At 42.9% G+C, this 16,273-nt stretch overlaps 1 protein-coding gene across 1 annotated transcript in view; it reads right to left on the minus strand.

Moving 5' to 3' along the window:
• Window positions 1-305: 305 nt before the first annotated feature.
• The window catches only part of LOC139445610 (uncharacterized), a 138,247-nt gene continuing 122,279 nt past the window's right edge, over window positions 306-16,273 (minus strand). Inside the window, exons 6-11 of the mRNA XM_071226773.1 lie at window positions 11,493-11,665; window positions 9,536-9,586; window positions 6,457-6,532; window positions 5,634-5,780; window positions 4,590-4,667; window positions 306-1,871 (exon numbers count right to left, since the gene is read on the minus strand). Coding sequence (XP_071082874.1) covers window positions 772-1,871; window positions 4,590-4,667; window positions 5,634-5,780; window positions 6,457-6,532; window positions 9,536-9,586; window positions 11,493-11,665 — 1,625 coding nt within the window. The 3' untranslated portion in view covers window positions 306-771. The remainder of the gene's footprint in view (window positions 1,872-4,589; window positions 4,668-5,633; window positions 5,781-6,456; window positions 6,533-9,535; window positions 9,587-11,492; window positions 11,666-16,273) is intronic.

A 16,273-nucleotide genomic window follows, 5' to 3' on the forward strand; every position in this document is an offset into this window, starting at 1 on the left:
ATCTGGGACATTCTGTTCTGTTTATATTACATACAACCTATGAATATCAAGCTGACACTACCACAGAAATCACAATCTTCTTCCTTGTTTACTTTGAACAGAAGTACAAGAAGTAGGCAATCGTGACCTCACTAAAATCCTTACTTGCAGTGATACAGCACCATCAGAACACACATCATTTGTTCATGTTTCTAAACTAAGAGATTGATGATTACAATTACACTAGTATTTGTAACTCATATCGAAACCTGTTACAAGTATGTAACAATATTGACATGAATTTGTCATGCAAAGTAGGTCACAGTGACATAATTATGGTTGTAGTACCAATGGGTAACTCAAACATAATGATATGAATATTCAGCATGGCTTTTAGAAATATCAGATACTAGACAGTCTCTGAACTAGCTAGCATAAATGACGTAAAGAATCACTTTCAGTGACCTTGACCTTATACAAAAGTCACATGAAATCTACTTAGTTTGGGACTCCGCCTGACATGTCTGTGGGTCATTTTGAATTTGATCATGCTAACAACCTGTTGAGGTGGAATGACAGTGGAAAAGACCCAGACCAAAATAAGAGCAACTGTAACATTTACAGCAATATATTCATTGGGCAATATTATGCAGAACAATATCACAATCCTGGAATGAATGAAAATTTCATGATGTCAAAAAAATGGCAGCGACAGGAGGCCATTACAAACAGAAAACAATAGCAGCTCGTCTCCTTTAGTCTGCTCAGATACATATGACTGTAACATTTGGATCATAAATATCCATTTTGTTTGTTGACATTCACAAACTCTTGCTGTATATGTGTGAGACTAGCATTCGAGCTTGGCACCTCTGGAGGAATGAACTGAAGAGGCCGAGAATGTCCAAGATGATCCAACTCCAGAGTATATGTGCTGCCTGCATCAACGCCCTTACACTGGTCATTACAGCACTGCCCAAAGTCAGATGGAACAGGATGGACATGACAACACTTCTGATCCCCACAATGCCTGTGACCTGAGAGGTCGTTAGAACACCTGTTTTGACACTGCATGCCCTCACAGAAGGTTCCACTGTGGAATGGTACTATGGATCCGGAATCATATCCACTTGAGGTTGTATTTTCATTGCAACCCAACAGGGGAGATAACTGTGTTTGATCACCAAAATTCTGATGGTGTGGATTGGTGAACATGTTACCATGGCAATGACATTGATTGGAACATGGCACCATGCTTCCATGGCAACTGTCTGTACTACCAAAGTCTTGTGATGGCAAGTTTTTGCTAAGTGATGATGAGATCATTGGCTCTGCTTGGTGGAATTCCCCTGTGTACTCTCTACCATACATCTGATGAATGTACATGCGGAGATCATGAGTTTCTTCCTCACTTGGCATACTCAAGGTTTGCATTTCTCCACAGGTCAGTTTGTAGACAAGTGTATCAAAGTGGTTCAGGTACAGGCTCCCACTGGGCTCTTCTTCAATCAGACCGATGATGTTCTGGATGCCATATCTCTCAGGATCATCAAAAGTAACATGTACCGAGACAATGGACTGACCAGCCAGGTTGAGCATGTTGAGTCTGTGTAGGGCGTAGTGAGCAACATCCCCAAATGTGCTGTGGCCCTCCAGTGTATCTCCCTCTCTTCCCATCTCCATCAGATTCTTGGAATAGTAGATCAACACAGTACTTGTCTTCAGTCTGTCATTGATCCAGGCAAACTTGTCCTGGAGAAGCTCCTCCCTCTGGTCATCATAGGACTGGATGTTGAGACCGTACTTCCGGTGGAGGATGCGGATGTGCTCTGCAACTGCCTGTGTGTATGCAGGACTCTCGGGGTAGTAGATTGGGAAGACACAATGACAACCTGCAACACAACCATGTTCTAAACAACTGCTGGAACAACATGGCATCCAAAACCCTCCCATCATCTCAGTTCATAGCAATCTTCATTAACAGTATATTTATTTCAAAGTATGAATTGATCCCAGAAAAATTTTCCTTTAGATATTTATTTATTTTTACAATGCTACAAATAAGGTAAATTGATATCAAGAATGGAAATACGGAGATGTCAACATATGGAGGTAGTCACACATGGAGAGGGGCACACAGGGATGGCAACACATAGACACACACGGAGGGAGGATCACAGAGACGGCAACACACCGACACACATGGAGAGAGACACAAAGAGATATGGCAACACATAGTCAAACATCGAGAGAGACGCACGGACATGGCAACACAGAGACACATATGGAGAGAGGCACAAGGAGACGGCAACACAGAGACACATATGGAGAGAGGCACACGGAGATGGCAACACAGAGACACATATGGAGAGAGGCATACAGAGATGGCAACACAGAGACACACATGGAGAGAGGCACACAGTGATGGCAACACAGAGAAAACATGGAGAGAGGCATACAGAGACGGCAACACATAGATACACATGGAGAGAGGCACACAGAGACGGCAACACATAGACACACATGGAGAGAGGCACACAGAGATGGCAACACACCGACACACATGGAGAGAGACACACAGAGATGGCAACACACCGACACACATGGAGAGAGACACACGGAGATGGCAACACACCGACACACATGGAGAGAGACACACGGAGATGGCAACACAAAGAAACATGGAGAGAGGCACACAGAGATGGCAACACAGAGACAAACATGGAGAGAGGCACACAGAGATGGCAACACACCGACACACATGGAGAGAGACACACGGAGATGGCAACACAAAGAAACATGGAGAGAGGCACACAGAGATGGCAACACAGAGACACACATGGAGGGAGGATCACAGAGACGGCAACACAGAGACAAACATGGAGAGAGGCACACAGAGATGGCAACACACCGACACACATGGAGAAACGCATACAGAGATGGCAACACAGAGAAAACATGGAGAGAGGCATACAGAGACGGCAACACATAGACACACATGGAAAGAGGCACACAGAGATGGCAACACATAGACACACATGGAGAGAGGCACACAGAGACGGCAACACATAGACACACATGGAGAGAGGTACAGGGAGATGGCAACACATAGACAAACATGGAGAGAGGCATACAGAGATGGCAACACATAGACACACATGGAGAGAGGGACACGGAGATGGCAACACAGAGACACACATGGAGAGAGGCACAAAGAGATGGCAACACATGAACACAGACACACATGGAGACAGACACACATGGACAGAGATATGCATGGCGACAGACACACACGGACATATGGACACAGACACACATGGACAAAGATATGCATGGAGATAGATACACATGGACACAGATATGCATGGAGACAGACACACATGGACACAGACATACATGGAGATGGCAACACAGAGATAAACATGGAGGGAGGCACACAGAGATGGCAACACATAGACACACAGAGAGAGGCACACAGAGACCGCAACACATAGACACATATGGAGAGACATATGGAGATAGACACACATGGAGACAGACACATGCACATGAAGATAGACACACATGGACACAGACACACATGGACACAGACACCCATGAAGACAGACACACATGGAGATAGACACACACGGACATAGACACACATGGAGATAGACACACATGGACACAGATATGCATGGAGACAGACACACATGGAGATAGACACACATGGACATAGACACACATGGAGATAGACACACATGGACACAGATATGCATGGAGACAGACACACATGGAGATAGACACACATGGACACAGACATGCACAGAGACAGACACACATTGACACATACACAGATGGAAATAGACACACATGGACACAGATATGCATGGAGACATACACACATGGAGATAGACACACATGGACACAGACATGCACAGAGACAGACACACGTGGACACAGACACACATGGAAATAGACACACATGGACACAGATATGCATGGATATAGATACACATGAACAAAGATATGCATGGAGATAGACACACATGGACACAAACACACATGGAGATAGAAACACATGGACACAGAGACACATGGAGATAGACACACATGGACACAAACACACATGGAGATGGACGCACATGGACACAAACACACATGGAGATAGAAACACATGGACACAGAGACACATGGAGATAGACACACATGGACACAAACACACATGGAGATAGAAACACATGGACACAGAGACACATGGAGATAGACACACATGGACACAAACACACATGGAGATGGACGCACATGGACACAAACACACATGGAGATAGAAACACATGGACACAGAGACACATGGAGATAGACACACATGGACACAAACACACATGGAGATAGAAACACATGGACACAGAGACACATGGAGATAGACACACATGGACACAAACACACATGGAGATAGAAACACATGGACACAGAGACACATGGAGATAGACACACATGGACACAAACACACATGGAGATAGAAACACATGGACACAGAGACACATGGAGATAGACACACATGGACACTGACACACATGGAGATGGACGCACATGGACACAGTTATGCATGGAGACATAGCACTGCCTACCCTCATTGTTGACCGGTTCTGGCTGGGAAGTGTTGCGGGGCCTGCAGAACAGACACTTCTCCAGCAGAGGCACAACCGCTGAAACACACCAAACCAATAAACACTTGACTGAAAACATTCAGGGCAAATTTACATGGTTTTGAGGGGGGCAACATTCAAATGATTCAAGTTTACAAGGTTTACTATGAGTGTGGTCAACTCACCCCACTCTACATGCCTGACAATGAGGGGTGCAACATTCAAATGATTCAAGTTTACAAGGTTTACTATGAGTGTGGTCAACTCACCCCACTCTACATGCCTGACAATGAGGGGTGCAACATTCAAATGATTCAAGTTTACAAGGTTTACTATGAGTGTGGTCAACTCACCCCACTCTACATGCCTGACAATGAGGGGTGCAACATTCAAATGATTCAAGTTTACAAGGTTTACTATGAGTGTGGTCAACTCACCCCACTCTACATGCCTGACAGTGAGGGGTGCAACATTCAAATGATTCAAGTTTACAAGGTTTACTATGAGTGTGGTCAACTCACCCCACTCTACATGCCTGACAGTGAGGGGTGCAACATTCAAATGATTCAAGTTTACAAGGTTTACTATGAGTGTGGTCAACTCACCCCACTCTACATGCCTGACAGTGAGGGGTGCAACATTCAAATGATTCAAGTTTACAAGGTTTACTATGAGTGTGGTCAACTCACCCCACTCTACATGCCTGACAGTGAGGGGTGCAACATTCAAATGATTCAAGTTTACAAGGTTTACTATGAGTGTGGTCAACTCACCCCACTCTACATGCCTGACAATGAGGGGTGCAACATTCAAATGATTCAAGTTTACAAGGTTTACTATGAGTGTGGTCAACTCACCCCACTCTACATGCCTGACAATGAGGGGTGCAACATTCAAATGATTCAAGTTTACAAGGTTTACTATGAGTGTGGTCAACTCACCCCACTCTACATGCCTGACAGTGAGGGGTGCAACATTCAAATGATTTTAAGTTTACAAGGTTTACTATGAGTGTGGCTAACTCACCTCCTCTACGTAGCCAGAAGAAGACAAGAGATGCCATAGTCAGACAAAGGACAAGGGTACATATGACAATGACTGGAATGATGCCAGGTGCCGGTGGTGGTTCTGCAGTCCATGATGGTGCCGGTGGCAGTGATGACACAGGCGGTGCTGCAAATATACTGTCTATATTTTACAACTGCAAAGATTGATGTATGACTTTGAACCAAAATAATTTCATCAAATACAGCAGGAGGTGCTAAGGTTCACCAGTTTTGTGGATACTTAGAAAAGTTTTAAAGTAAAGTTATGAACAAGGCAGCTAGTTCATCAAAAACATGCATGACACATAACTCCTTCTACATTAATTGACAAATCCATAATGATTAAAGTGATTGATTGAAGTGATAGCTTCAATATGGTTGCTGACACCTAGTATCAGCTTCACACTAGGCACTGACCATCTAGCTAGCATGGTCCACCTCACGGTGCTAGGAGGGGGATCCAATTTCATTCTAAGAGCAGTAAAAGCAACAACACCACATGGTAATGGTATCCCTCATGGAATGGGTTGGGAAGTGATGTTGTAGAGGATAAGCTATTCACTTACTAATGTATTAGAATCAGATATTTTGGAACAGGAGGGACTGGTTAGTGGTGAGGGATGAGAGGAGACAGTGTAGTTAGTATTGATGGGGACTTGTTTAAAGGTTTATTTGTAAGGAAAGTGTTAGAGTCTAAAGCTTAGTTTGATCTTTGACACAAGGACTATCTAGGGCACTCTAAGGAAGGAAGTGTTTCTAGACATGGGAAGTGTGATATGACTGGCCATAGAAGCCGAACTCACAGCAGGCCATGGTGAAAGACTCTGGGGCCTTTATCCAATCATCCAGGCTCTTCTTAGCTTTAGTAAATGGGCGGATCTGAAAACACAACACACACTACAGGCTCTTCTTAGCTTTAGTAAATGAACAGATCTGGAAACACAACAACACACACTACAGGCTCTTCTTAGCTTTAGTAAATGAGCAGATCTGAAAACACAACAACTCACACATTACAGGCTCTTCTTAGCTTTAGTAAATGAGCAGATCTGAAAACATAACACACACACACACATTACAGGCTCTTCTTAGCTTTAGTAAATGAGCAGATCTGAAAACACAACAACACACACTACAGGCTCTTCTTAGCTTTAGTAAATGAGCAGATCTGAAAACACAACAACTCACACACTACAGGCTCTTCTTAGCTTTAGTAAATGAGCAGATCTGAAAACACAACAACTCACACACTACAGGCTCTTCTTAGCTTTAGTAAATGAACAGATCTGAAAACACAACAACACACACACTACAGGCTCTTCTTAGCTTTAGTAAATGAGCAGATCTGAAAACACAACAACTCACACATTACAGGCTCTTCTTAGCTTTAGTAAATGAGCAGATCTGAAAACACAACAACACACACACTACAGGCTCTTCTTAGCTTTAGTAAATGAGCAGATCTGAAAACACAACAACACACACACTACAGGCTCTTCTTAGCTTTAGTAAATGAGCAGATCTGAAAACACAACAACTCACACATTACAGGCTCTTCTTAGCTTTAGTAAATGAGCAGATCTGAAAACACAACAACACACACACTACAGGCTCTTCTTAGCTTTAGTAAATGAGCAGATCTGAAAACACAACAACACACACACTACAGGCTCTTCTTAGCTTTAGTAAATGAGCAGATCTGAAAACACAACAACACACACACTACAGGCTCTTCTTAGCTTTAGTAAATGAGCAGATCTGAAAACACAACAACACACACACTACAGGCTCTTCTTAGCTTTAGTAAATGAACAGATCTGAAAACACAACAACTCACACATTACAGGCTCTTCTTAGCTTAAGTAAATGAGCAGATCTGAAAACACAACAACACACACACTACAGGCTCTTCTTAGCTTTAGTAAATGAGCAGATCTGAAAACACAACAACTCACACACTACAGGCTCTTCTTAGCTTTAGTAAATGAACAGATCTGAAAACACAACAACACACACTACAGGCTCTTCTTAGCTTTAGTAAATGAACAGATCTGAAAACACAACAACTCACACACTACAGGCTCTTCTTAGCTTTAGTAAATGAACAGATCTGAAAACACAACAACACACACTACAGGCTCTTCTTAGCTTTAGTAAATGAGCAGATCTGAAAACACAACAACTCACACATTACAGGCTCTTCTTAGCTTTAGTAAATGAACAGATCTGAAAACACAACAACACACACTACAGGCTCTTCTTAGCTTTAGTAAATGAACAGATCTGAAAACACAACAACTCACACACTACAGGCTCTTCTTAGCTTTAGTAAATGAGCAGATCTGAAAACACAACAACTCACACACTACAGGCTCTTCTTAGCTTTAGTAAATGAACAGATCTGAAAACACAACAACACACACACTACAGGCTCTTCTTAGCTTTAGTAAATGAGCAGATCTGAAAACACAACAACACACACTACAGGCTCTTCTTAGCTTTAGTAAATGAGCAGATCTGAAAACACAACAACACACACACTACAGGCTCTTCTTAGCTTTAGTAAATGAACAGATCTGAAAACACAACAACTCACACACTACAGGCTCTTCTTAGCTTTAGTAAATGAACAGATCTGAAAACACAACAACTCACACACTACAGGCTCTTCTTAGCTTAAGTAAATGAGCAGATCTGAAAACACAACAACACACACACTACAGGCTCTTCTTAGCTTTAGTAAATGAGCAGATCTGAAAACATAACACACACACTACAGGCTCTTCTTAGCTTAAGTAAATGAGCAGATCTGAAAACACAACAACACACACTACAGGCTCTTCTTAGCTTAAGTAAATGAGCAGATCTGAAAACACAACAACACACACACTACAGGCTCTTCTTAGCTTTAGTAAATGAGCAGATCTGAAAACACAACAACACACACTACAGGCTCTTCTTAGCTTTAGTAAATGAGCAGATCTGAAAACACAACAACACACACACTACAGGCTCTTCTTAGCTTTAGTAAATGAACAGATCTGAAAACACAACAACTCACACACTACAGGCTCTTCTTAGCTTTAGTAAATGAGCAGATCTGAAAACACAACAACACACACACTACAGGCTCTTCTTAGCTTTTGTAAATGAACAGATCTGAAAACACAACAACACACACTACAGGCTCTTCTTAGCTTTAGTAAATGAACAGATCTGAAAACACAACAACACACACTACAGGCTCTTCTTAGCTTTAGTAAATGAGCAGATCTGAAAACACAACAACTCACACACTACAGGCTCTTCTTAGCTTTAGTAAATGAGCAGATCTGAAAACACAACAACACACAGACTACAGGCTCTTCTTAGCTTTAGTAAATGAGCAGATCTGAAAACACAACACACAGACTACAAATAATAGATCTTTGCATCATGAAATGATTCAGAATCATCATGCAGTCCAACATGAAATTTGATACAAACAACCTCGTTCTTAATAACGCTATTAAATACTCATATCCTCAGCCAATATGACATGTCCGGTTGTGTGCAAGGCATTAGCCCTCCAGAAACAAGCACTAACGCCATTTTCAGTCAAAGTAAAATAAAAGTCTTTGCCATGGAGACTAAAAAAATATTTTTTTTTAAAATCCCAAACTATCAAAAAGCACCATTTCACGTTCAGATATCTCTCATGTTTTTTTAGTTCTGCTCAGGAAACAAAACGTGACAGCACCCATTCCTATATCCCCCTTCTTGTTTGTAACAGGGGATAATAAAGGGCAGCTTAATGCAAGAGGAAGGCCAAAAGTGATGGTGGTTGAAGACTCTCTGTGAAGTGTAGATCTCCAGTCTGACTGATAAATGAGTAAGGCTTACCCATACTCTGTAGGTCTTGTTGCAAGGAACATCAGTAAACCTTTTGTGATTCTGAAAGAAAGATTTTGTGTTTTTCTATAAAAAGAGATAAAAATGACTAATATGGCACTGTACTCCATGCATAAACATGCTGTTAGCGCTTAGATATTATTACCCCGGTCAGTGGGTCAGTGTGCACTCAACCTTCATACTCAGCTCCCTGGGGAGTATACAAGCTAAGCTGCCTGTTAGGTGCTAGAAGGTTAACAACTACATTGCCATGTTGTTCCTACTAGGTACCCATTCACTGCTGGGTGAAAAGAGGCACATTTCGAACAAAGTCACTTGTCCATGGAGACACCACATGTGCCTCAGTTTGGGGCAGGACCCAAGCCCTAGACACTCTCAGGAGCCAAGCTTCCAAACGCGGTAACCCATCTAAGGACTCTTCGCGACTAACGGTGCTAAACTTTACCTGATTTGTGACCTAGCTGTGACCTGTGCATAGGACCACATGTCACCAAAATACTACAAATAAAATAACAAGGTTATTCCTGTTGCCATTTCTATCCATGACCGCACAGCCAAAAACAAGTCAGTAATCCTACATTGCTACCCATGAACACACAGTCACACACAAATCAGTAATCCTACATTGCTACCAATGACCACACAGCCACACACAAGTCAGTAATCCTACATTGCTACCCATGAACACACAGCCACACACAAGTCAGTAATCCTACATTGCTACCAATGATCACACAGCCGCACATAAGTCAGTAATCCTACATTGCTACCCATCGACACACAGCCACACACAAGTCAGTAATCCTACATTGCTACCCATGAACACACAGCCACACACAAGTCAGTAATCCTACATTGCTACCCATGAACACACAGCCACACACAAGTCAGTAATCCTACAATGCTACCCATGAACACACAGCCACACATAAGTCAGTAATCCTACATTGCTACCCATCGACACACAGCCACACACAAGTCAGTAATCCTACATTGCTACCAATGAACACACAGCCACACATAAGTCAGTAATCCTTCATTGCTACCAATGATCACACAGCCGCACATAAGTCAGTAATCCTACATTGCTACCCATCGACACACAGCCACACACAAGTCAGTAATCCTACATTGCTACCAATGATCACACAGCCGCACATAACTCAGTAATCCTACATTGCTACCCATCGACACACAGCCACACACAAGTCAGTAATCCTACATTGCTACCCATGAACACACAGCCACACACAAGTCAGTAATCCTTCATTGCTACCCATTGACACACAGCCACACACAAGTCCGTAATCCTACATTGCTACCCATCGACACACAGCCACACACAAGTCCGTAATCCTACATTGCTACCCATGAACACACAAGTCAGTAATCCTACATTGCTACCCATGAACACACAGCCACACACAAGTCAGTAATCCTACATTGCTACCAATGAACACACAGCTGCACATAAGTCAGTAATCCTACATTGCTACCCATCGACACACAGCCACACACAAGTCAGTAATCCTACATTGCTACCCATGAACACACAGCCACACACAAGTCAGTAATCCTACATTGCTACCCATGAACACACAGCCACACACAAGTCAGTAATCCTACATTGCTACCCATGAACACACAGCCACACACAAGTCAGTAATCCTACATTGCTACCCATGAACACACAGCCAAACACAAGTCAGTAATCCTACATTGCTACCCATGAACACACAGCCACACACAAGTCAGTAATCCTACATTGCTACCCATGAACACACAGCCACACACAAGTCAGTAATCCTACATTGCTACCCATGAACACACAGCCACACATAAGTCAGTAATCCTACATTGCTACCCATGGAAACATGTAGCTGCAACAGACACAGTGCTGCTGCATACTTTCCATCATGTCCACAGTGTGCAGATGTGTAGGACTCACCTGTGGCTTGTTGACACGATTCTCCATGAAGCAGCGTTTAGTCCTCGTCTCCTCCACCAGACACACAGACACATAGTCTGCCCCTGGCAACAGTGGATCAAAGGTCACAGCAACATCGCTCAAATCTGGGGTTGCTGAGATGTTTGGATTCCAAGATGGCTTCCTCATGATGCCTGAAAAAATGAAATGAGTTGTTCAACTGGTGTGGCAAGAAGATAAGTGTTGACCAGGAAACTGAAGTGAAGGCTCTTTACACACCAGTGCCACTGAGTTGCATGTACACAGATGTTGCACAGGTGCCTGGGTCAGGAGCCTTGAGGAGGAAGTGAAAAGTGCCACTTGTGCAAGCTGTTCACTATTCATGCTGATATGTTATTCTTGAACTTGAGTATTTGAGAGGTTGTGTGACAGTACTTTATCACAAGGAAAAGAAACAGTTGTGAGAACAATAGTTCTTGCAGCTAGGCTGTATTAAAGAAATAAACGACAAGTGGGAGTTGTTTACCATACAATAAAACACTGCAGTGAGAATAAGCCATGATGGGTGCAGGTGGGTGAATTTTGGTATTTCTAGCATATTCTCTCAATCTTCACATCAATTTTCTGTACCTTTTCTCCTAATACCGATTGTCATATCTCTCCCACTATTGGATGCGATGATTCGACCTCTGCGTTTATCTGCACTTCCCTCTTAAAGATAATGTCATCCACTATATGATTTCATCAAGATGCGAGTGCATATTCAAATCTCCAGAAATGACATCATGACAGAACAATATTTTATCGTGAAATAAGCCACACTTTGTTCTTCATTGTTCTTTGCAATTTATCTTGTAACTATGTTATATATCCTGAAAAAGTAGTGTCAGTCAGTGGTCTGTAAATAAGCAAGTAAGGACCAGACATATTCAGTTACATCAAGAGCATCAATCCACGCAGTTGAGTAACGATGACATGCATCAACCAAGTCAGCGAGCCTGACCACCCAATCATGTTATTTGCCTCTTATGACAAGCATAGTTGCTTTTTACGGCAAGCATGGGTCACTGGAGACCTATTCTATCCCAGAGCTTCTGTTGTCCTCTATCTACTACTGAGAGGATGCCCTAACCTTGTTTACATGTACAGTTCATGTGGTAAAGAGGTACTACGCTCCACGATCCTGTTTCCATTTCTGATCTAGCTCCAGGATGTTACAAGTGACTCATGTCAAAGTATGATATTGCTTCTGCTGAGCCCAGTAGTCATGAACTGCCCTAGTGTTACACACAATACAATTTGCTCACAAACAAGGCGGGTTGAGGATCTCTTCAATGAAACCTTCTAGTATTGCCAATTGGCCTGAAACTCATCAAAGGGATATGCTTTATATGATTGAGTCATTTCTGAACTTGAAACAATATACTGAACAGTTTGTTCAAGTCGTTTCCATACAAGTGACAAAAACAGGATCCATTCACAACCAGGATGGCATGACAAAAGTGCTTTCAGTTCCACTATCAGAAGTCCAACAAAAAAAAAAAAGAACAGTGATTCCATGAAATAATCAATAAAAACAAAAACCTGATTTATTATTCCACAAAGTTTTAAAAAGATATTCAGCAGTACATTAGGTCTTCTCATGCAATCATCCTCATGGTAAAGTCCAACTCAGAAAAAAACCCTAGATGTTCATTTCACACCTAGTCATATTGCATTTCCGGAAAACTCAAGAAAGAATTGTTTGTCCCTAACAACATAACTCACTATGAGAAGACCTGTAAAGTTCTGGGTAGAGAATAGGTTTTCAGCAAACCCATGTTTGTCATAAGAGGTGACTAACTGGATCAGGTGGTCAGGTTTGCTGACTTAGTTGATGTAAGTCATCGTATCCCAATAGCGTGGATCGATGCTAATGTCAATCACTGGATTGTCTGGTCTAGACTTGATTATTTACAGATCAACTTAATAAAGCTGAAATATTGCTGAATGAGGTGAATAAACAATAAACAAACAAACAAACACAAAGAGAAATTCTTGCCTCTTTATGTAAAATCTTACAAAACTAAATCTGACCTACCATGGGCTTTTCCAGAAATTTTAATTACAGAGCTATACACAATATCTGATTTTCTGATGGAACAATGCACATTCAGTGCAGCAACTTAGAAGGCTTTCCACATTATTCATGAGTGCACTCTCAAGAGAACCTTACAGCCTCCAGCCCAATCTCTCATCCCAGCCCTGCCACCACCCACCAACCTGCAATCCACATGCACATCCTGCCTGCTACATGTGTCCACCCAGCAGCCTGCTACATGTGTCTACCTAGCAGCCTGTTACATGTGTCCACCCAGCATCCTGCTACATGTGTCCACCCACCACCCTGCTACATGTGTCTACCCAGCACCCTGCTACATGTGTCCACCCTGCTACATGTGTTCACCCAGCAACATGCTACATGTGTCCACCCAGCAGCCTGCTACATGTGTCCACCCAGCACCCTGCTACATGTGTCCACCCAGCACCCTGCTACATGTGTCCACCCAGCACCCTGCTACATGTGTCCACCTAGCACCCTGCTACATGTGTCCACCCAGCACCCTGCTACATGTGTCAACCCAGCACCCTGCTACATGTGTCCACCCAGCACCCTGCTACATGTGTCCACCCAGCACCCTGCTACATGTGTCAACCCAGCACCCTGCTACATGTGTCAACCCAGCACCCTGCTACATGTGTCAACCCAGCACCCTGCTACATGTGTCCACCCAGCAACATGCTACATGTGTCCACCCAGCAACATGCTACATGTGTCCACCCAGCACCCTGCTACATGTGTCCACCCTGCTACATGCTACATGTGTCCACCTAGCACCCTGCTACATGTGTCCACCTAGCACCCTGCTACATGTGTCCACCTAGCACCCTGCTACATGTGTCCACCCAGTAACCTGCTACATGTGTCCACCCAGCACCCTGCTACATGTGTCCACCTAGCACCCTGCTACATGTGTCCACCCAGCACCCTGCTACATGTGTCAACCCAGCACCCTGCTACATGTGTCAACCCAGCAACATGCTACATGTGTCCACCCAGCAACATGCTACATGTGTCCTTCTAGCACCCTGCTACATGTGTCCACCCTGCTACATGCTACATGTGTCCACCTAGCACCCTGCTACATGTGTCCACCCTGCTACATGCTACATGTGTCCACCTAGCACCCTGCTACATGTGTCCACCCAGCACCCTGCTACATGTGTCCACCTAGCACCCTGCTACATGTGTCCACCTAGCACCCTGCTACATGTGTCCACCTAGCACCCTGCTACATGTGTCCACCTAGCACCCTGCTACATGTGTCCACCTAGCACCCTGCTACATGTGGCCACCCAGCACCCTGCTACATGTGTCCACCTAGCACCCTGCTACATGTGTCCACCTAGCACCCTGCTACATCTGGCCACCTAGCACCCTGCTACATGTGTCCACCTAGCACCCTGCTACATCTGGCCACCCAGCACCCTGCTACATGTTTCCACCCAGCACCCTGCTACATCTGGCCACCCAGTAACCTGCTACATGTGTCCACCCAGCCTAAGGAATCTGTCATACATGTCGGTGGTCAACACAGTGCCAACAAACACAAACCGCTTAACTTCAACTTGATGTTTGCAGTTAGACACCATAGAAACGTCAACCTCATATCATGTTAATGAATATCAAGCAACATTCTCAAAAGAGAATTATGAGTCTCTGAAATTGTTTCTGTTACTAAGAATATTACTGAGAGGCTGATCCACTTGCTCCAATATTTGTCACTTCCAATCATAGGCATATTTCAGGTCAAAGGCCATAGCAGGGTTAAACTTCAAAATACATCACAAATAGTATTATGTACTGTAAATCTGGAAGTTAATGAGTCTCCAAATTAATGCGACAGCTAATCCCTAGCCAAAAATGTGACTCAATATCAATAAGACTCCCCCAACTCCCATCCCCAGTGGAATGATGCATATCCTTACCTTAATCCAACCTTACCTAAATCCAATCAAACAGCAAATAGCTCCACTTAATAGTGCTGAGTGGAACACATCCGTAAAAACAATAAACAGTGATTTCCTAAAAACAACACACAGTATATATGTTAACTCTGTTGACTGACCTTAAAGGAAGTTCAAAGGAAATAAAATAATTGAACCAACAACAGTTCACTGATTGGTATGCGGAGAAGGTGTTAACAAGCTTGACACAAGTGGGTAGAAATATTGACGCCACCAGTGATAACTCACCGGATGCCTGTTGTGTAATTCCTATTCTTTGAATGACATTGGTATATGCTTGTTACAACTGCTGCTCAATAAACCATTTTTGTGTTTATATTCAAGGTGGTGTTTCCACTATCCAAAGTGTGCAGTGAGGCTGTCTTATTGTTGATAGTCATTTCGGTGACATAAATGCAAAATTATTAATGCGTGTGAAGACCACTCGCATTTATCACATTTTTTTTCATGCTTGCTTTGATTTCAAGATTTCCTGTGTATGGTAGATTCTAAACCACATACCGTATTTTCTTGAGTATAGTGCGCACCCCCCTCTAGCGGGTTCAATATTTTTGAAAAAAAGAAATTTGAATATTATGCGCTTTTTTTTTTTTTTTTGATATAACTTTACAGTATTTTAATGCAAGGATCGGCAAAAGTTGTATCTGAAACTATTTTCTTATCAGGAATAATATATTCCAATATCTTGTTAATTTAGATGCAGCTTTTACTAAACATATTTAAAATAATAATAA

This window comes from Haliotis cracherodii, unplaced genomic scaffold (assembly GCF_022045235.1).
Source record: "Haliotis cracherodii isolate W230 unplaced genomic scaffold, xgHalCrac1.p SCAF_6, whole genome shotgun sequence".
In the NCBI taxonomy this organism is placed as follows: Eukaryota; Metazoa; Mollusca; class Gastropoda; order Lepetellida; family Haliotidae; genus Haliotis; species Haliotis cracherodii.